Source organism: Polyodon spathula, chromosome 13 (genome assembly GCF_017654505.1).
Source record: "Polyodon spathula isolate WHYD16114869_AA chromosome 13, ASM1765450v1, whole genome shotgun sequence".
Taxonomy (NCBI): Eukaryota; Metazoa; Chordata; class Actinopteri; order Acipenseriformes; family Polyodontidae; genus Polyodon; species Polyodon spathula.
In genome coordinates, this window is record NC_054546.1 from 7,185,562 (window position 1) to 7,208,723 (window position 23,162).

The 23,162-nt window shown below is 41.5% G+C and overlaps 1 protein-coding gene across 3 annotated transcripts in view; it reads right to left on the reverse strand.

Moving 5' to 3' along the window:
* The window catches only part of LOC121326059 (cadherin-23-like), a 142,817-nt gene that overhangs the window by 81,527 nt on the left and 38,128 nt on the right, over positions 1 to 23,162 (reverse strand). For all 3 annotated transcript variants that reach the window (XM_041269209.1, XM_041269210.1, XM_041269208.1), the window contains exons 8-12: positions 22,682 to 22,760; positions 15,091 to 15,203; positions 13,465 to 13,653; positions 5,998 to 6,147; positions 5,370 to 5,528 (exon numbers count right to left, since the gene is read on the reverse strand). In XM_041269209.1, coding sequence (XP_041125143.1) covers positions 5,370 to 5,528; positions 5,998 to 6,147; positions 13,465 to 13,653; positions 15,091 to 15,203; positions 22,682 to 22,760 — 690 coding nt within the window. The remainder of the gene's footprint in view (positions 1 to 5,369; positions 5,529 to 5,997; positions 6,148 to 13,464; positions 13,654 to 15,090; positions 15,204 to 22,681; positions 22,761 to 23,162) is intronic.

Sequence of the window (23,162 nt, forward strand, 5' to 3'; positions counted from 1 at the left end):
ATTTTGGCGAATGTGCTGTGTCCTGTTTTTGTATTGTTACAACCGTTTATTTTCTGTCTGTCTGTTCATTCCGGCCGTCTTTGTGACAGGGTTGAATAGTCTTTATATATTATGCACCTACCACACACACACACACACACACACACACACACACACACACACACACACACACACACAAACACACACAACTACATACACGCTCGGGGGGGTGGGGATACTATCTTATTTTAACAAGATCCTTTATCTTTGCGTAATATCTGGTTGCAGAAGTTTGGATCATAGACTGCAGATGGAACAGGCATTAGGAAACCCCAGTTACATATTAAAACAATATGACGCCCTAGAGTCAATTGTGCGCGATTATAATTAATACAAAAATTGTGCATCTTATATAGCTTGCTTATGTTAAAAATAAAATGTATCTTTTTAATACAACATTGTCGTGCAAGGCATAAACTCTAGTACTAATACTTACAAGGTATTTTTCATTTCTGTGGGGTTGTAGTTTTCCAGACCATGGGGGTTTCTGGAGCCCACAGCCCCATGCTAAGAATGGCCTGCCTCTGTGATGCTAGCAGCTTCAGAGGAGCAGGGTCAGACGGCCCTTGATCTAAACTGATCCTTCATGTACTGTCTGTAAACTTGTAAACTGGCACACAGACATCCAGCACTGCATCCCCTTCTGACAGGCAGTGAGAAATCGCAGTAGAATTTCATATCTCATAGGCAGAGGCAAGTGACGGAGCAGCGATAAAAAGCAATTCCAAATCATTGAGTGCAGATTGCTAATTTATTTGCCTTTAATGCTCACAAAGCCCGGTGTAGCAGCCTCTGCTTATCAATTTATCTGCAAACGATTATGTATATTTGCAGATGACTGACAGCCAGCTGATCAGGCTGTCTATCAGGCACTCACAGTCCCTAACGTCTTTAGGTCTTTCATCTAAACATCAATCTATTAAAAAACTAAATGGAATTGAAAAGGAAAGCTGTGTGTGCGTACTTGTGTGAAGTGGGGCTTTGGTGGCAGACAATACTCAATGGCACACATGCAGAACTCAGTGAAAAGGAGAGTAAGATTATTTTATATTTTTCCAAGTTAGTAAGAAAGAAAGAAAAATAGAGCATTCCAAATTCTTATAAAAAATAGACCATTTGTAGCAGTCATCAATTATGCAAACGTCTTGCTAATTAAAATTAATTTGTCACATTTGAAGAATATCGAGTTATTTATTCAAAGACGCCAGATTTTAGGCAAATGCAGGGTACGAAACAAGGGGTCTGAGTGGGGTTAACGCCCCACTGCCAGTCATTATTTTTTCCTAGAAAATGGGGTATTAATGCATAATACAACCACTTGCATATATTTTCAAAGCAGACTATTATTTTTTCAGTGATGCCAAGATACTATTTAGTAGGCAAGCAGTCTGTGAAGTGTCTCACAAACAAACCGTGTGGAGCCTCTGTACTACACGTGTCAGTGATTTTGTGGCCCCCGCTGACAATGTTTCCCGAGCAAGTGTGTACCCGTTTCCACCCGTGATTCCAAACCACTTCCCTTCAGTGACGGGCGCTGTCAGTGGAGGCAACAGGCCATTTGCATTTTAAAGCGCAGTTTATTGAGTGGGTCCCTCTGAGAGAAAGCTCCATTATCACCGCTGCTCCACTCCGGGCTGCCCAGCAGGGACACACAGACTACCATTGATTTTTCACACACAGACCGGGGGACAGAATTGATGAAAGGGAGAGAGGGAGGCGGCTCTTTAAATAGCTGCTGAATGAAAAAGAAAGAAACCTCAACGATTCCTACAGTCAGGTTTTGCTTAGCCCCCTCCCCCCTAACTAATACAAAGGAAAAAGTCTAAGCAGCTTGAGCCCATAGAATGAAACATCTGTTTTATTCAAGTCAGCTCATTCCAACTGTAAGGATATTGTATGTCACCCCCTATGCATGTCACACTTATGTCAAATGTGACTTGGTATGTGTGTTTTTTTTTTTCTTGTGATGCAGACTTCATCTGTGCAGCTAGTATTCTATGAATACTAGGTGCTGACCCCCAGCCCCAGGCTATAGGTACTGTACATTTTATGAGTCAGACTATGAGCTGGACCCACAGCACAAAATTGATTAAATATTCAGCACAAGCAGAAGTTATATTCTCCAGCACAAATAGCGAGGTACAGCTGAATTAAACTCAAGTCAAGTAGACAAATGTTTTGGCATAATTATGATAAATGTTTTAACCAAAAACACAGTCCACTATTTAATTTTTTTCATTCAGACTTTATAATTCAGCGTTTAGGAAGAACCTTCTGTGGCATTGCCACACAAAAAGAAACCGATGCTTTCGTGACACTAGTGAAGGCTTCAGTGCATTTGACTTGAGTGGTGCAAAAACATTTTATAGAACTGTTTGCATTATGACCCCTCTCACGGTCTAACAATCTAATGAGAGAGTCCTGGGACGGGCATTTCCACAGCGACACCCCTCCCCTAGACTCTAGTAAAATGAAAAACTATTTTATTATTACAAATAATAATATTTTTATCAGATAAGGACAAGAGTGGTTACATTTTTACAGAGCTTCCTCAGCCAAATGTTTTACTATTCAACACCCGCTGCCCAATTTTTATGCAAAGGCACGTTTCCTGAGAGGAAGACAACAAATGTGAGTGTATAAAATTGGTAGAAACTATTTATGTGCTAGCTTTTTTTTTTTACTTTTAAAGTTATTTAATTCCTCACTGAGAAGTCGCCATTTTACTTTCAAAACACGGTTCATACTGGCTGCAGTCCAGCGAAAGGTATAGCTTTGTTGTAGTTCTGCCATTTTGGTTTGTAGTCCTGTCAGCAAAGGTAGTCCCGCCACCTTGATTGTAGTCCCGTCATCTTCACTGTAGTCCTGACAGAAAAGGAAGTCCCAACATCTTGATTGTAGTTTTGCCAGTAAAAGTTGTGGTTCTGGCAGTGAAGGTTCTGTAATGTGGGTCGACAATTCAGCGTCTCACAGAGCTCCAGATAGGCCCTAGATTTTCCTTAGCAGGTAAACACTTCTTCAAGACTTCATGAGACTCATTCTAGGTTGCTTTACTCTTGCATAAACTGTGATTCATGGCACCAAAAATAAAAAAAATAAAAAAAACAGAGATAAGGTGGTGGTTACATCCTCCCTACTGCAGTCTACCATCACAACCCTGGCTGTCCGTAACAGTTTGCTGATTATTTGAAATGAGAAACCATCCGATCGTTTTTTTTTATTAAAAATGTTTTCTGCTTCTCGCTCTGCTAATCTAAACAGTGCCACAGAACGTTAGATGGAAATATATGAGCTACCTTGAGCCTCCGGTCCCAATGAAAACAGCACTTGTTAATGTATATTCAAATCCACATGCCTGTGGATGCACAGAGGAAAATGAAGCACCAGGCAATTCATCTTAATACAGTTTGTTGGACAACATGGTAAATATTCACACTCTAGGGGGAGGAAAAAAAATGGGTATTCAAATAAGGGTGAAAAACAATTGGGATTCTCTACATAGGAACTAACCTTACACATGCAGCAATTCCAATATTGCTAAGTAGATTCTAAATGTATCTAGAAACCTATCATTGTATGAAAGAAAAAAATAACCTCATTAATGTAGCATTTTATTTTCAAGAGCTCTATTTATTTTCTCATTTAGTCTTTTTAATTCTTTCCCAAATTTTTTTTTTTTCTTTTTGCAGCTTGTCCCTTGTTGTCTTTATGTACATGCAACATGTTTTGGTCTGATTTGAACAGATGGCGTGCTTTTTGGCAGAATGAATGGTTACAGTACAGAGTTACTATTTGATAGGCTGGGGTCCTGTGAAGTGGGTTTGAAAGAGATTGTGCTGGGGACGGCACTTTGCAGTTGGCTCTTCTTCTTCTTCTCTTCTGTTTCGGCTCCTCTCCACTGCGGCTTTCCTTCACAGCAAGGAACAGGGAGCAGGAAGACATGAACTCATCAGAGGATCGGCCTCAGCGATAGAGCTGGCGTCCCGGGACAATACTTATCAGAGCGTGAGACAAGGTTTCCATTTGTCAGACGGGACAAGGGATTTGGGATTTAGGAACCTGGGATAACTGCCAGCATACATTATGCGTGTGTGTGTGTGTGTAGCTCAAGATGGTAACTTGTTAGACCTGTTTTAGAGGAAACGTTCAATGCAGCAATATGTAGTTTAGCTCCAACCCAGGCAGTGTCACTCCATGACCTTGTGGAGATTAGAATAGTTAATATTTTTATCTGCTTACGATCTTGTGAACTGTTTTAATCCTATTTCATTCCTGTTGCACCACTTGTCAATATCTGATATGTTTAATAAAGCTAACAGAAAATCTGACCCCACACAATATAGAGTACATGACAAAGCAATCTCGTTCATGTTTTATTTTCATCGCAAAATGCCACGCTCGCCCTTCTAAGAAGTCATTAGATAGACTTTTATCAAGGGTGACATTTATTCCTTAGACAAAGGCAGCCTGTGTGATTGAACTGACACTGTGATGCTGCTAAGACCCCCCCCACCCCCAGTCCTGCAACTCCAGCAGTGGAAAGTCATCACAACAATCGTTCCGATTAACGCTGACTTAATGAATTATTTAAACATCTGCTAGAAATGATCAGAAACTGTCGCAGAACCCAGACATTCTTCCAGACTGCCATTTAGTACCATCTGTTATCGAGCCGAGCAGGTAGGAGCGCGTCCCGACTCATTTCACCCTGCGCTGACATCATCTCTGTACTCCCACACAGAGCAACAAAAACAAAACACATGCCAGGGCAGCCAGAGCAAACCCCCTGAAAGCATGGTACAGCATAGATAAGCATTGTAAAGCCCAGAGAGGTATGGTACAGCATATTAAAAAGCATGGGTAACCAAGGTAAATTCTTACTATAACCATGGGAAAGCATGGGGGAAAACTTCGAGCTTCAAAACTTATAAGGAAAAGACTAAGATAGTGCAGGAAGTGTATATAAAGCAACATCCTCAATGATTGGTTGATCCTTTCTATCTTTTTTTTTTTCAGCATAAATATTACAGGTTAAATACATTTTTCATTGCCCTTTCACTTTTTTCACACATGTTTATGTCAATGTTCACATTTCTGACAGCACAAGTAAGAGAGGGCTTTTTAGAATTACAAGGGCCTTACTCTTTTGCTAATGCTGTGGTGCAGGTGCATCTTTCTTATGACAGCAAGAATCAATTGAATAAAAATCTATTTTATTTTAGCAAAAAAAAAAAAAAAAAGAGTACTCGCTAGAAAGTTTGTTCAAAGGACCTTCCTCAATTACAGTTTAAACACATCCTCCGCCCCCCTTTGGACAGTATTGTACTTACGAGGACCTGCAGGACAGCTGTCCCTACAGTGGCGTTCTCAAACAGGCTGGCATTGTAGAGCGATTTGGTGAAGACGGGCCGGTTATCGTTTTCATTAATGAGGTCGATTTGAACGCGGGCGAAGCCAGCATGCTCGGAGGCAGTCTCGTTTGCCAGCAACTGCGGGAACAAATAATCAGAGTTAATAATAAAAAAATAAAAAAGGATGGGGATCAATGAGAACTGGTAACTGCACTCATAGTCTAGGGTGTGGGTATGACGGTACTCATTTAGAACTGGTAGCTGGAGAGACGCTCCTAACCAAGTGGGAGGGGTAATAGGGGAGGGTGTGAGGGGGGGAATGAGGGTTGGAGGGAGGAGGGAAAGAGAAAGGATGGAGGGAGGGGAAGAGGAAAGGTCTTACTGAGGGGCAGGTTGTGAGGGAGGGAGGGAGTCAGGGAGGGGAGCGAGGTACTCACTGGCAGTAGCTGGAGAGGTGCTCCTATCTGAGGGGCAGGGTGTGAGGGAGGGAGGGAGTCAGGGAGGGGAGCGAGGTACTCACTGAGAAGCAGTAGCTGGAGAGGTGCTCCTATCTGAGGGGCAGGGTGTGAGGGAGGGAGGGAGTCAGGGAGGGGAGCGAGGTACTCACTGAGAAGCGGTAGCTGGAGACACGCTCAAAGTCCAGCGGTTCAGCCACACGGATGCGAATGTCGGCTCGGCCCTGGACAGAGGTGGGGGAGATGATGAAGTGGTCCGAGTTGTTGCCAGTCAGGAACACCTGGAACATGCTGTTAGGCCCCTGCAAAGACAGACAGAAAAGGTTTTGGAACCCAGCAAAGACACAGACAGACAAGCTGTTAACAGCCAGATACATTTTTTTTTTTTTTTAAAGTACATTTGTTAAAGTTTGGTAATAAGACTGGCATTGCAATTCTATGCTCAGATTCCATGTGCATGTTGTTTTCCTTTGTAGATATATTTGTAGGTAGTGGGTTTGAGTAGCTCAGTGGTTAGAGAGCTGGTCTGCAGTGTGGAAGATAGTGGGTTTGGTTACGTCAGTGGTTAGAGAAAGCGTTGGGCTGCAATATGGAAGGCAGTGGATTTCAGAAACTCAGTAATTATACTGTGCCATGGAACATATTCTGGGAGGTTATATTAATATGATTGTTTAGTTTTTGAGGGGGTGGGGGGGTGGGGGGTTGCACAGGAGGTTTTGTGAAGCAGAAACCCCAGTGCCCAGCTGTGAGATAACACCTGTCTGTCAGACTCTGTGACAGAAAATCAAACCCTTTACTGTCTTCATTAATTCAACATCTATCTCTGTTTAACTCAGCTTTAATTAAAACTGAAGCTCTGGGGGAGGGGGAGCCAGACAGTGTTGACCAAATGCATACAAACACACTTGCACGCACACACACACACACACAAGCATGTTAGATTTGGAAAAGAAGATTATAAAAACCATAGCAAATCGTGGTAAAGTATAGCAAAGATACAGTGGTTAAATCATGGTAAAACTACAAAACTGCCCTGCAAATTTACCTTGGTAACTTTTACAAGGGATGGCCTGTAGTGAGAGTCAACATCTTTCAAAACTGCACATTTCAGGCCTTTGTGGTGCATGATAAGTCAGATTTATGGAATTATTTATTTCAGCTACAACCACTTTAAAGTGCTTAGGGTACAGTAGTTCTTTTTATTTCATAACTTGAAAAAGTACTATTTTAAAATCTTTTTTTTTTTCTCTCTGACATCCCTGAGAGCCAACCGATTAACAAGGAGAAAAAAGTTTATTCCCTTGAAAAAATTAAACAGTTCATGGAGAATACAAAAAGGGAAGAGGGGTTGAAATTGAAAACTTCTTCCCAGTTTTGAGATTATTCCTCCACTCAGCAGCAAAAAAGTTACCGCCTTAAGAAATATGTTTCTGATAAAGAAAAAGATCGCTAATGTTGCTAAATAATAATTTTAAAATGGATACCTCTTTTAAGAATTGTTTTTATTGTTGCTTGTTTTACTCTAATTTTTTTTAGCCGCTATGGAAACAGTGTGTTTTTATTTCTTTTAACGTGAATGGCTGCAGACAGTCTTTTAAAAGAGCACAACCGTTTGAGTTTTTAGAGCAGAAGCAGGCAGGGGTAGCGCTGCTGCAGGAGACGCACTCAGACAGGGAGAACGAGGCGGCACGGCTGGTAGAATGGAAGGGGCCATGTGTGCTGAAACATGGCTCAAACACCAGTGCAGGAGTGGCAATATTATTTAAGCCCAGCCTAGGAGCAACAATTTTAGATATTGAAGAGATTGAAAAGGGGAGGTTATTAAAAGTGAGGGCAAGGTTGGGTGGCACTGTATATGTTTTTATTAATATTTATGCATCAAATAAGGGGAGTGAACACATTTTAATTTTTACCAAACTAAAGCAAGCTCTTTTAAGTGTTGATAATGATGATGTGGTGGTAGTGGGAGGAGATTTTAACTGCACTATTGATTTTACCATGGATAGAAACAATGAGGAGCCCAATCCCCAGTCCTCCAGTGAATTAGCTGCAGTTTTTCAGTTTAGTGGCCTGGGTTGATGTCTAGGGGTGTCTGCACCCTGTTAGTTATAGCAATACTTACCGCTGAATCTCACAGCACCTCCAACCGGCATTTTAATGTAAAGTTATTACACAACATAAATTACATGACATTTGTAAAGCAATTTCATCAATTTTGGAACATATGGAAAAAAGAAAAAAAACACACTATAAAAATACAAGGCAGTGGTGGGACATCAGCAAAACACAGATTAAACTCTTTTTTTTTTTTTTTTTTTTTAATTTAGTTGTTGCCAATTATTTTTTATTTTCTCCCAATTTCAAATGGCCAATTATTATTTAGGCTCAGCTCACCATTACCAGCTCCTGCGCTGACTCGGGAGCGGCGAAGACGAACACATGCTGTCCTCCGAAACATGTGCCGTCAGCCGATCGCTTCTTTACACACTGCGGATTCACCATGCAGCCGCCCAGGAGCTACAGCGTGGGAGGACAATGCAGCTCCCGGGCAGCTAACAGGCAAGCCCGCAGGCGCCCGGCCAGACTACAGGGGTCGTTGGTGCGCAGCGAAGGGGCGCTAGTGTGCTCTCGCTTCAAGGAGCTCAAAAACATGGACACTGCCTCAAGCTTCTTCTTTGGCTTGGAGAGGAGGAGAGCGGACAGCCGGCAGATGGACTGCATCTGGACGCCTTGCGGCAGGGAGCTGTACAACCGGGAGGAGATCAGCAGGGAGGCAGTTAAACTCTATACTGAATTATTTGGGGTTTGCCCAGCCTGAGCAAATAAGAACAGCATCAATTAGATAAGCTACTAACATATCAGAAGCTGACCACTGCTGTTACACAGCTTCAAATGGAAAAGCTCCAGGCATTGATGAAGGGGGGCAGGGGTCGGTCAGCATTGCCAGCAGGGTGGCAGGCTTCCGACTGCAGGCAGTTCAGAGGCTCCTGTACGCTGGGGTGGAGGCTGGCTTCGTAGAGGGGAAGGGGACAGAGCAACACCTATTTTTAATTGAGAGTACTGGACTAGCTAAAATAGGTCTCCCTTCTTTTTACTTGAGTGTTTTTGATGCCTGGAGGGCAGTGAGGGTGGAGAGAAATGAGGGGCTTCTAACAGACAGGGTTCTGTTGCAGAAGCTCTTGTTTTTCAATCCGCTATTCCCTTTGCATTTCTTTCAGTCAATGAATCGCTGTGCCCGCTTTGTGAGGGCAGGAGTGACCAGGCTAAGCCATCTGATCAAACTTGAGCTCTCCTGCTGGCTGACTGCTACACAGCTGGCTGGGCTGGCACTGAGAGTCTGGCAGAGAAAATGGTTAGTTAGCTGAGAAGCTCTCTCTCCCCCGAGCTCAGGGAGGCTTTGAGGGAGGAGGTGTCCAGCGGCATAGGGCAGAGACAAGACTTCATCTTTCCAGGGTTGCTAATGTATCCAGCAGTAAGTGAAGGAGAGGGGGTGGAGGATATGAGGGAATGCTACTAAACTTAAAAACAGTTAAAGACGTAATTCTTCACACAGCAGGGAGTAAGAAAGTCTGCCAGTTGTACATTTTTACCAGTTGAGGGGGTTGGTGGATTCAAGGTGGAGGGCATGTGTGGAGGTACAGGACGTGAAGGCTGCTGTATAAATTGCTATCACCAAGAGAGCAGGGGACCTGCAGTGGAGGATCCTGCACTGTACTGTGTCCACTGGCAGGTTTCTCCACAGAGTTGATTCTAGCATTAGCTCAGAGTGCTGTTTCTGCTATGCAGAGGAGACAGTGTTCAACATGTACAGTGAGTGTGTCTACAGGAGCTCCTGCAGGGCCTAGGCGAGGAGTTCACTAAATAGTTATTTATCTCTGGGGTTCCCTACAGTTTTAAAAAAAGAAGCAGGTTTGTTATAATTAATTTTATAATGGGTCAGGCAAAACTAGCCATTTTAAAATCCAGAAAGAACAGTATCTCTGGGACCAGGCTGACTGATGTCGTGCTGCAGTTCAGGGTGTTTCTGGTCAGTCGGATCTGAGTGGATTTTTTATTTCTTAAACTAAATAACCTGGAGGACTTCCAGGACAGGTGGTGTGTGGGAGACGCCTCGTGTGCTGTGAGTGAGGAGGGGGAGCGCCAGTTTTTGTTCTAGTTTAAAATGTTCTTTTTATTAGTGTTTTTAGTAATTTGGCTTTAATCTGTTTTTAACAGAAAGAAAACACTGTTTTGTGTTTTATTGATATTCTATTATCCTTTTACTTGTTTAAAACCTGTTTTTAAAGGAAAACATGATGTATTTTATGATTTTTACTGCTGATGAGGCAGCAAGAATCTTAATTTTGTTGTGCATTACCTTATTGTATTTTAATGTATTTTAACAGATCTGCATCTGCAACTGGTGTTTTTAAAACAAGCTACAAGTGAGCAGCAAGCATATGTGTGCATCCAATCCTGGCAGCGCTGTATCTAGTCTTGTTTTTATTACAACTTAATTGAGCACAGACACAATAGGCTTGAGCTTCCCATCAACACTTAAAATGTGAGGTTTTGTCTTTTTTTTTTTTTTTTTTAAATCTGTCTTAAAATGAATTGAATTTAAAAGTGCCCTTAGGAAGAATCAAATGTGGAAAAAAAAGAATTTGCAATTAAAAGCGCAGAACTACAGCTGCTATTCTTTTCTTAATGATTTTTGTATATATATAATCCGTGTAATTTCCATGACTTTAGTTCCATTATAAGTTTACCACATTATTTTTTGCAATTTTATTTGACCGGACACACGCTCGGGAAACCGAGATTATTTTGAAGCATCTAAGCATCCCAGCCATTCTTCTATTAGTTCATTAAGGATTTGAATAATGCATCTTTAATTAGCTAGAGCAGGAAGTAGCTACAAATTAAACTTTAATTCCATTTCTTCTACATTTGCTACTGTATGATGTTTGCAGTCATTCGGAGTGCTTCTGGGGTCTGTTTCTCCAATATTTAGTTGCTAATACTTTCCTTTACCTGGTTTTGAGCTTGTCTGGAGAATCCTAACTGCCTACGACGTCTTCATTCCATTCATGTGCAGATATGACCTTTCAACTTTGCTAGCCCTGAGCTACATGTGGACTAGGCGGGGCTTGCAATGATGTGAAAATGAGATTTAACCAAATGAGATTTTGTTGAAATATATATTTCTGTAGGACACAGCAAAGATAAATCAGTGTATTTCTGGATGCTCTTTTATGGTTGGATTAACTAAACCTTTCAAAACATGATGTGTTCTGCTATTAGCATGACAAAACTTTGAATCAGCTGCTTCTACACAGTGCACATGACTTTTCAAGCAAAAACACAAACAAACAATGACACAAAAAAGCACACATGGGGAGACAGCAGCCAGCCAGAAAAAGAATCAAAATCACAAAAAGATAAGGGAAGATAACAGAATGGATTAAATGCCACTTGTACTATCAATCTACCTCTGAGATGGATAACTATTCTATCAGTTGTGAAACAAAGAAAACAAAAACAGGAGTGGGAAAAAAAAAAAAAATCCCAAACCGCGCTCTAAATGTTTTGCCATTTCCATTAAATTGCTTTTCAACGCATCAAATTTCCATTTAATTTGAACCTGGCTGTTTGGGGAAGGATTAGTAGACATTGCAATTATGCTAACGGTCTGATTAAAAATGAATTGCCGGCACTGCTATCCAGTGCCTCTGCATCTCTCCCTGCCTGATACGCAAATCCCAGCAGTCAAACCAAGCCTTGTTCTGCTAGCAAGTGCCTGTGTTGTTGGCAAATACCAATATCATCCATCTTTGACTTTCTGTTCATGCAGTGCTGAAGGGATTACAGGAGCTGCAGATATTATACAGGCACTGTCTGCCTCTCTCTTCATTTCTCCTTTCCCCCTCCCCAAACTTCACCTTTCTTCTCTCCCCATCCCTCTCTCACGAGCCACCTCTCTACCCATATCTTTTCCCCTATCTATCCCTCTATCTGCCCCTCACTCCCTCTATCTTTCTTCCTCCTTCCCTCCCATTCACTTCTTTCCCTCTCCCTCTCTCCTTAGCATGTTTGTTAAATGGGTCACATTAAAATTTAATTATTACAAACGAATGCATAACTTGGACATGTTTACGGTTCTCTGGTATTTTAATGGTGCTCTATGTGAAGTTTGGGATGATGAACTGAGCATTAATCTGTAAATGTTGATTTAGCTGGTGTCTAATTTAATTGAAAATAAAGTGTGATTAAAAGTCTCTCCTTAGCCCTTTCTTTAACACTGACTCCCTCTCTCTAGCAAATAAAGTACAGTACACACAGATAACGATATTTAAACATAGAATGTGCAGTATAATGAAATAGAAGGGCTTCTAGAAGATTAAAAAAGAAACTCAAGTGAAGTCGACCCCTCTCTTTTTCTCTTCCCTCTACATTCTCTGCTGAAAATCGCTGTCCGTACGTGGCCACACCCCTTTCAGAAAACAACAGACAGCCTATTAGGCCTGACACTGAACACTTCAAGCAGACTATCTGTCTACACTGCAGCCCAGCACACTGCTAATGCTCTGAGGTGCCAAAATCAGCTCTCAGGTGTGCTGTAAAAACTGTTAGATATAGTTTGGAGATGTTTTTCACAATTACATTTCAGAAGGTGTCTCTCCCTCTTTCTCTTTGTCGCTTCTCTCCATTCCTCTCCTTTTCTACTTCTATCACCTTCCTAATTTATTTTCCTCTCATCTTCTAACCCTGTCTCACTCCTCCTCTGCCTCTCTTCTCAATATTTCTACCCCCATCCACCTCCCCTTCTCAACCCACCTCTCCTCCATCTTTTTCTTTCTCTTTTTCACAACTCGCTCCCCTCTGCCTGTCTCACTCTTCTCTGATCCCCACTTCACCCCTTCTTTCTTCCCCTCTCTCTCCCTCATCCTTATCTGTCAAATTCCATCCGCTCAGTCTCGACGCAGGAATCAATCAGAGTTGACAAGACTAGCATTCAGCTTATCTCTGCTCAAACGGATTGATTTTCCTCGTTAGGTATAATTTGATGCCCTATCCCCATCCCTTCCAAAGCAAATCAAATTGTAGTCAAATTTGCCTCTAGTCCCTTTGCACGAGTGCCTGTGTGTTTGTGTGTATGTGTGTGTGTGTTTGCATGCTGGGGAGACGCTGTTAGATAAAGTTAAGCAGTAATAGCTGGATACACGATGTAAAACTGAGGAATGCTGCATACATCAGCCCTGCTGTCCCCACAATGCGACATTCAGGCCTTTTGGGCTCAGATAAGGCTAATATCTCTAAGGCAGCACACAGATAAGGGAGCCTGATGCTGGTGTGTATTGGACAGGGAAAGACTTGCCAATAGAAACAGACAGATGCTTGGATTGGCCTGCTCTGCATCGATAATTTGAATTGGATCCTGCAGTATGGGTGCTTTGTCAATAGGTTGGGGGAGGGGGGTGTTGATATTTCAGTGCTGATATTTTAATGCTGAGACCACCGCAATTCAGTGGCCTCGGTCCACACTTTGTCTTCTATTTTTCCCCACACCTTATCTTCCCTCTTCCTTCTCTCCATCTGGACCAGCTCAGCGGTACTCTGATCCCTCTCCCCTGGCTCACCTCATCTGGGTCCTGGACCTGTATGAAGAGGGGCAGCGCGAAGCCCACCTGGGCAAGCTCAGTGATACGCACGCGGTACTCAGAGCTATTGAACTGAGGCGCGTTGTCGTTCACGTCGATGACCAGGATGTTGAAGCTGGTGGTTACCATGGCGCCTGAGGGGGTGCGGTCGTCATTGAGCTCTGTTCCCTGGCAACCACAGAGAGTGGAGAAAATTAAAAAAAAGATTAGCAACACCACCCTAGAGGAGCCACTAAACAAAAACAATAGTTTCCAAAATAACAAACTGGAATTTTAAATACACAAACCATCAACTCTTACTTCACATGAGGGGTGATGAGCAATTTAGAGGTAAGTATTTCTAATATTGCATTTTTGCTCCATTTCTGCACCTAAGTTGTTTTTCTCTAGTTCTATAGTATACAGTTTAAATGGTTTTGTTCCTTTTAAAAAACGTGCATTTGCACTTGATGTCATTGATAAATAGTGCCCATTGAAGTACCCATTTGAAAAACTTGACCCTTCGTATACAAATATTGACCGGAAAGGTTCTAGTGAATAACTGTTGTTCTGAGGGTTTCAAAATTGAGAGACAGTGGGCAACACTTTTTCAAACCCACAGTATTATTAAATATAATCCCTCCAGAGAAATCTGTGGTGCTGTGGCCGGTGAAGTGAAAAGACACTTGAAGTATGAAATAAAATCTAAGCAACCTAAACTGAAATACAATGGGATGAAATCCAATTGGAGGGGGAGCTGGAGGGAGAGCAGTGCAATGAGTGGTAATAGTTTATTGACTGGGAGGCTCGCGCAAGGGAGAAACTGAAAGTCTCTGAGGTCAAGGGGGGTAATTATGTGTCATTTTCCTTAAGTGTGCTCCCATGCACACTCTCTCTCCTGACCCTCTGCTTATTGAAGTTAAGAAATTCGTTATTACTTTTATTCTTAATAAAAAATTATCTTAAAAAAATCTACAGAGGCACAAAAAAAAAAAAAATCAATAAATTAAAACACTTATAAATATGTTTTTGGTTCTTGTTTTATTTTTAAACCTTTTTTTAAATCATTGATTTTAATTAAGAAGAGAAATCAGGCAGGAATGTCCATTCGCCATTAGCCTGGGATGAATCTTGCCCTGTGATTACCTGTTTCCCTCTTGACATGTATTGAAAATTGATAGTGACTCCGTTTAGAGTAGAAATTGCAATCAGGGCTGGAGAACATCCTAAAAGAAGGAATTAATAGCATCCCCAGTGAGTCATCCTGAAAAGGCATTACTGCGTGGGGCAGGATGAGTCATGCAGTCCGGAGCTCCCTGGTATGAATCCTGGAAACACAGAGTTGCTGATCTTGGCTGGAGGGCCTGCAGGGAGAACTGCATTGGTCGCAGTTCTCCCTGCAGAAAAATAGGCTGAAGATTGTACACCTCATATCGCTTCAGACAGCGACTCCACTGGCCAGGCGTCACACAACTCCATGCAGAAATCTTCGTTAGGATTGGGTAGAAAGAAAATTGATTAAAAAACAAAAAAGTTATCTGGTCAGATCTCAGACCAAAGAAAGGTGTTGGGCCGGGTCAGTACTGAGGATGGGGAACAACGGAGCTAGGTCTCAGAGAATCTTACCCTGACAGTCAGTAGGAATCCAGAGCTGTAGAGAGGGTTCTCCCTGTCCAGCTGTCCATTCAGAGTGAGCGCCCCGCTAATGTAGTCCAGAGCAAAGATACTGTTGGTATTACCTGTGCAGAGACACAAACAGGCCAGCAATTAGGAGTAGAGCAAGTGCAGGGAAGGGGAGAGGAAATCCACTGCTGTGATGCATGGCTGAGACCGATTCAGCACTTCACATATGAGTCAGTGTTTTAAAGTTATAAATGGTTCCATTCTTACTGATAAACAGTAAAGCAGGCAGCAATTAGGAGTAGAGCAAGTGCAGGGAAGGGGAGAGGAAATCCACTGCTGTGATGCATGGCTGAGACCGATTCAGCACTTCACATATGAGTCAGTGTTTTAAAGTTATAAATGGTTCCATTCTTACTGATAAACAGTAAACCAGGCAACAATTAAGATGTTTTTATACTAGTTAATCTAGCTATTATCAATCACAAATGAGAAATCCACCAATCACTGTTGATAGTTTGTCAAAATTCTCTTATTATGAGAGGTGTCATTTTGCACAGTTTGCAGCCCTTTCACTGAAACTGCATGAGAGACAATAAGAGACATGTTACACGTCATGGATTAACTAACATCATGTGAATAATGTTTCAGTCCTTTCCCTTTTTAAGGTCAGGGATTTTAATAAAAAAAAGCAAATGGAAATCAGCAGCAGATGAGACCAGACTCAATCTGGAGCTTAACCTAATCATTGTCAACTGTTATTACTGGGGAATCAGAGCAAACTACAATCAGATTAATTAATGTCTACTTAATACAAATCATGACCTTTTCCTCAAGCTATTTTATTGAAAAGGACTAGACAGACATCATTTCAGCATTGCATCTCTCATCTCACATTTTTGCTGCCGGTTTCTCTGTAAGTTTCAAAGCTTTATTCTTCCCAGATGAAGCCTGTTGTCCTCCAATGCTTAGAGACCTTAGACATCTCACTACAACTCCTTCTCCTTTCCCTACCCCTCTCTCTGCTCCCTCACTCCCTCCTTTTCTCAGTACAACCCACTCCCAACAAGCCACTACTCCCTCTCCCTCTCCCCCTCTCTCTCCACTGCAGCTCCAGTTACTGTCCTGTAAATGGATACTGGGAGTCACTTCATTACTGCCTATGTTATTATAGCTCTGTTATAAATGTTTAATGGAGTCAGAATACAAGCAGGACTGTCAGACTGCCACACGCAGACCGTGAGAGGCCGTGACAGTAGGAACCTGAGACAGAGTCTAGTGCTGGCAGGCACAGTAACAGTAACACGAGCCAAGCCAACCTGCGGAGCTACAAGGTGGGGCCACTGTATCTGTGACAGTCGATCCAATATGAGAGACTTGATCTTATGGTGCAGCAGACAGACAGACAAAATCACTGAACTAGTAATAGCTGAGTAGTGACAGCCTCACTCTCAGAGTAGACCATGGAGGTCACCTATAGCACAGGAAGTGACCAGGAATAAGGAAGCAGCAGTTTACACTTTCTAAAGTATCTTAAAATCTCCATACCCCCACCCAATGGGTTAGTAAAGTATTACATCACCACTAGGTCATAGGTCGGTCGTCTCCATGGTGAGGATTCAACACATTTGCTGTCAAAGGCTTCCTTTAAAGAGGAACCAGTCACAACAGAATTATTAAAAGAGATTTTAAATCATTGGGTTTTCTTTACGGAGGTGCCAGTCATTATCTTGCTGTTGCTAATAGGAGATAGGAGAACAGGTTTGAAAGCCGTGGTTAGCACTCCTATTAAACACAGATCTGTTTGAAGCATGTGTTCTGGAGTCCTACATTCATGTTTAAAGAACCTTTCCCTCTCATCCCCTTGCTTGGGATGTCTGATGTCTGACAGGGTTTTTGATGTTCAAATACACATTTACACACAGATTGAGATGTACAGACTGTGTGCGTCAGTACACTTGCCTCACTGTTGAACACTGCATTACCCTGAGCTGAAGATACTACTAGCTGTGTGTGTGTGTGTGTGTGTGTCCATGGGTCGGTCCGTCTGTCTGTCTGTCTGTGTTTGAGTGTGTCCACGGTTCTGTCTATCTGCCTGCCTGCCTGCTGGTCTGTACATGGGTCTGTGTGTGTATGTGTATATTCATTGGCCTGTCTGTCTCTCTGCCAGAGTGTGTGTGTGCATCCATTATTATTATTATTACTACTAATGTATTGATCACAAAATAATAATAATAATAATAATAATAATAATAATAATAATAATAATAATAATAATAATAATAATAACCCTTTCATCTTTTCATCTTCTAGACAGTGCATTGTCATACTGCAATAACAGAAAAAAAGAAAGAAAAAAGAAAGAAAAAAAAACACATTACCAGTAGATCCAGCTTCCTTTTCAGCACAAATCAGCAGAATGAGGCACCAAATTGCAGGGGAGCCGCTAAGCAGGAGAATAAAAGAAGGGCCTGCTCATAATTACTTTGGATTGGGGTGCAGGGAGGGGTCAGCACCTGCATTTGCTTTATTTTCCTTCTCGTTTAAACTGCGTTCAGACTTCTAACCCTAATCGCTGGGTCTGCATGGGGGCTAAATGGGATTGTAATGGGCTGACGCAGGAGACAGACTGGTGCTCTTATTTAAATCAAAATACAAAGAATTTGTGGCTCAAAATAGAATAGCTTTCTGGGCTTTTCAGACACAGGGGGAACACATGCATCAATGCATGCATACATATCGGCACCTTGTATTTCTACTGCTTAAATAATAGTCTCATTCACTTCTTCACTGTGCACTCACATACATATATACATATATACATATACATATATACATATAGCGGTTTTATAGTGTCATGATTTCAATGCATATACAATGCCTTCTGATAGTCAAGTAGAGTACTGCATCATTGTGGATGGAGATATTAATTGATTTGAATGATTCAATGAGCTCTCCTGTCGCCTCACTCTTTAAACAGTCTGTTTGTGATAGTTGAGAGATTGGCTCCTTGTGAACTATTCAAGTAATGCATCCCAGAGTGAAGATACAGGTTTTATTTATTTCTTTTAAACATGTGGCTCTGATCCCAAGCTGGGATAAGGAAGTGAAGATAAAGTAGTACAAGTCTCATGTGGAATAAACTACATAAGATGGAAAAAAGGTGTTGTTCACGGAGCACTGTATGGTGGGGCTGTCACATGACATACGCCACGTTTTCATAGGCCACCATTTATTTCACTCAGAAGTTTAAAAGCACCCGTGGCCTCAACAGAGCTCTCAGAATCCCGTCAAACTTCCAGGAACATCAGGCACATCAGAGTGTAACCATTAACCTGTCCCCCTGCAACACACGGGCCCCAATAAATGTATCAAATACTACATTTGTTCTATGTGGAATTTTATTACTGACTTATTACTTCCATCTGCTACAATTACAGTGTTGCAGGGGGACAGGTTAATGGTTACTCTCTGGTGTACCAGCTGTACTTAGGGGTAAGACACATGAGCTCACAGGGGTGCTCACTTCTGAGTACTAAAAAGGTCACCAGGTTATGATGACTGAAACGGATGTAAAGAGACTCTAAAGCACAAGAGGAATATGTTAGGTAACTCTGATATACCCGACACCCATTAACAGGTTAACCTTGATCAATCTGGCCTGTACTCCGGATAAAATCCAAGTTCCTGGGAAAACTTGCTCTCTTGGAAAATGAAGGGTTAACAAAATAACATTTCTGCCCCTAAATGGACTAATGTGCAACCTGTCCTCCTGTCTGTGCTGAAGCTCATTCTAGTTCAGGGGTTTCCAAACATTCTCGGCTCAAGGCCCCCAATGACATTGGGTATTCTAACTGAGGACTCCCACCAGAAATGTAGATTTTTGATACCTTTAGTGAGAGAGGTTGTTCGTTTGTACCGGTAGAAGTGCTACCGCATTCATTATGTTTAGTGTCCTTCCCTGGACTTTTGAGAAAAACCTGCCTGTAAAAGGTAAGCAGGAGCAGTCATCTTATTTATGTAGGGGGAAGAAAATATATACAGAAATCAAAAAACCGGGAAACCAGTTTGGGAACCCCTGCTGCAGTAGTAATGGGAGTCTGGGAACAGCAGCTGCTCATATAGCTGGCCTCTCCTGTCCACCCAAGGAGACGCTGATGGCTATAAATTGGTTTGTCTGCTCCACTGGCCTGACAAGAATTACAATCTAACAGGCCAGCCTGTTCCCAGCACCAGGCTTTCACCTGTTACAAAACTCTCTGCCCTCACAAACATGTACAGGAGTTATTTCAGACACACTTACTGGGATGGCTCACCAAACTGGACCTCTCAGTGAGTGTGAGCGAGTGAGTGAGGGGCACGCAGACTGGACAAAAAGAACACGGGCTTCTGCAATAAGAACACTGGCTGGGGCCTCGTGACTTCACAAGTTTCACAAACAATAAACAGCGGCTTGTTGACAATTCCAGGGTCGAGTCATTTGTTAGTCAAAGCTCGCTCTGTCAGCCTCCTAACATGATCAGAAAGCATCTTCATGTGGTTCGGGGAAGTGCACTGAAGTAACCAATCCACAAGGAGCACTGCTCCAACCTTCAAGTTGGGGAATAGGGGAATAATTGGGAAAGTTTTACTTCTTCAAATGTACATCCAACTGGATGCTTTATTAAGACTCTTTTAGAAGACAGATCCAATACATGCATTTAAAAAAGCAGCAGTAATTAGTTTAAGAAATATATTTATAAATATATTAGTGTTTGCAAAATAATTAGCACAGGCATATCATTTCATATCATGAACTAGTTTACTAACATGTTAACAAATGTTGTGAATTTTGTGTTAATTGCTAAAGATATATACAACTATTTATAACCAATTAAAAAACATTACTACAATTATACAGTACAAATGCCACACCATTTCAACGGGATGATCAGAGTTAAAAATCCTGAAATAGGGATCTGGTGCTTCCTGAACTATTTTAGCTGTCCTATTGTTTATTAGTTTATAAATAAGTTACTACATGTACAGATGAACTAACCATTAGCAAAAAAGAGGCCCATTCTAAATGTGTGGGCTTGCATTCCTGTCAGTCCTCTGTGTTGTGAATGTGGAGAATTTAATGAATACTAAAATGTATGAAGAGAAAACCTGAAACAGAAAAAGCAGGTGAGTAACTCCCTTCCTGAGTCTAACTGGAATCCAGTTAAGCAAAAAAAAAATAAAAATAGTTCTAAACACAGTCTTGATCTCTTGGATGAACTGAACTAAGTTCCATTGAAAGAGTTCTAGCACACTTCTATTTATAATGGTCTCAATTAACGTTTTTTAAAAGAAGTGCCTGTTATCGGCATGCATTTTAACACAAAGAAGATATCTACGCTAGGTTAAAGAAATACTGTGTGAAAGAAAAGAAAGAGGTTCCAGCAGGAAATCCGTTTTAAACCTTGCTTAGAACGCCTTTAAGATGGCCCTGTATTGTGCAGGTTGCTACACTATTGTAGTGTATAAGGTTCTCTATCCTATTAGAATCTGCTGGCACCCTGGTCATCTAAGACTCCAGCAGCAGCAAACACCTTGGTTCAGAACATGCCCAGAGATGGGGTGAGTTTAGCTTGGAGATCTGAACTCCAGCCCTAGAGCTGAGATGAAGTTTTCTATTTCTGGGATATTATCTCAGCACAGTTTAAAAGCATGGTTTATTTCCTCAGAATAGCACTGCAGGCACTAATACTGTGTTTCTGATACAGAATTTGCCCACAGCATATGATTTAAGGATCGTAGTATTACACATCACAATGCAAGTACTAAGCATTTTGCTCCTAGTGTCAATAATTGCATCATTTGTTTAAGTAGAATGTCAACTGGCCTGATTCTCGACACTTAACAAATGTTTTATTCAATGTCTCTTTATAAAACTGCTGTTTCCTTATCACAAGTCTAAAACACTTTATTTTATGTACAGATTAAAAAATAAAAAAACTTTCTTTAAATAAGTCATGAGTTAAAGCTTTGTGAATAGGGACCAAAAAAATAAGATCAAATGATAAGTTTGCTTTTTCAGAAGTGGAGCAGGCTTTGAACTGGAGTGCAGGATCAGTAAATCCGCATGAAGCTGAGTGTGTCAGGTAAGAAGCCCTCCTTGTACTTGACAGCAAGGAGGAGGTTCAATGTCAGCAAAACTTGCAAAGAAAATGTACAAAATGAAATTTGCTGGTTGCATAAGTATTCAGTCCTTTAAGTCAGTGACAGAAGCACCTTTTGCAGCAATTGCTGCTATGAGTCTTTTTGGATAGGTCTCTACTAGCACAGTAGGATGGTGAATTTTTTGCCCATTCTTCACAAGAAAATTGCTCCAGTTCTCATAAGTTTGTTGGGGATCATCAATGGACTGCGATCTTTAAGTCTAGCCATACATTTAGACAAGTAGCAGCAATGGAGGAGGAAGAAAATGAAAAAGAAGAAGAAGAAAGCAAATACGGCGCTGGGCTAGGTCTGGAGTTCAAACAGTTAAACAAAAGCTCAGTTATTTTTTTTCCGCTACACCTCTGGAGGGAAGTCTTTCAGGTGTAACATTAAATTTACCCCTTCTCCTCGTTCCTGTGCTGGGAGTAACAGTGCTGAGAGCACACAAGTCCCCCCTCTTCCATTTAAAGTGGAACTCCACTAAAGCACTGAAGGGTGTATAAACAGAGGTGAATGAGCGGGCCATCGAGAATAATCAATGCAGATCCCTAAAACACTGACCCTAAAAAGAAAACAAACACCATTGCTATACAAGAGGATTATACGACTGAAGGCTCTCCACTTGCAAAGGTAAATTAGCCCAATCAACACCAGTGACCCTCACCTGTGGAGAGCTTGATCCGAATAATCAAATAATCATTTTGTCCTCGTCTTGTCATAGATTTAGAATAATTATTAAGCAGTCTGGTTATCTGGCTGTGACCTAGACGCTCCACTCATAAATGACACTAGGCAGAAGGTTGGAGTGTTTGATTTGAATATCGAACTCTAACCCACAGCCTCCTCAGCAATACAGAGCACTAGAATGCTTAATTTCTCTTGATATAGACAGCCTTGCTCTAACAATCACAGCCCACACACATCAGAGTAAACACACAAGCCTCCAGATGAAATTAATATTGTGCTCCCTTGTGCAGTGGAGTAATGATAGCCTTAAGGGTAAGGCAAGTGAGCTTATCAATACCTTGACATGAGTGTTGTCTTCTGATATTCGGGTTAAACCTTTTACAATTATATTATATAAAGGGATTTTCTTTATAAAATGAGTGTACGAAAAAGAAGTGCTGCACTTTAAAATGAACATCCCACTCTGTTCTGCGTGTGCTGTAAAAAATAAAGTCTGATTAAACTTTGTAGCAGCTGGTATTGTGCACATTCATTTGCAGACATCAAATTTGTTTTCTTCGCTATCACACCAAAATGAAATGCATTATTAGTTACCATTTAAACAGCATTGCATAGTAAAAGCATGGTGAAAATAAACAGAAAAACTGACATGGAAGTACCTGCTACGATTTGATTCCACTAACCAGTGATTCCACAAAGCATTATGATCTAAGGTTCTTGCACCTACCCGATACGATGGTGTATCCAATCCCTCGAGGCTTCCCCCTGTCCTGGTCAGTCGCTGTGATCATGCGCACCGTGCTTCCCTGGAATGAAACCGATACATTGGGAGTGAAAATGGAAATTCATCCTAAACTTCAAACACTAATAAATTCCTGGTAACTTATCCTGAGTAACATTCCTGTTATATAAAAAATAAATAAATAAATAATCACATTTGTTGCATATTTACGTAAAAGAAAAATTGTACTCCTCTGACTGAATCGATAAGCAAGTGTGAAGGAAAGGCCACATGTGCGTAACGGATGGGTGGCATTTGCTAGTTTTGCGTCATGGTTTGTGTCAGTTTACTGCACCACCTGCGTTACAGCAGGAAAACTGGCAGTGCCCCCGGGTGAAAGGAAAATTAGTTTCCAATCGGATTCTAAATCACTCAAGGTTCGTTGCCACTACTTATGATTCAGGTGGGTTGATTGGGGACAAATGAG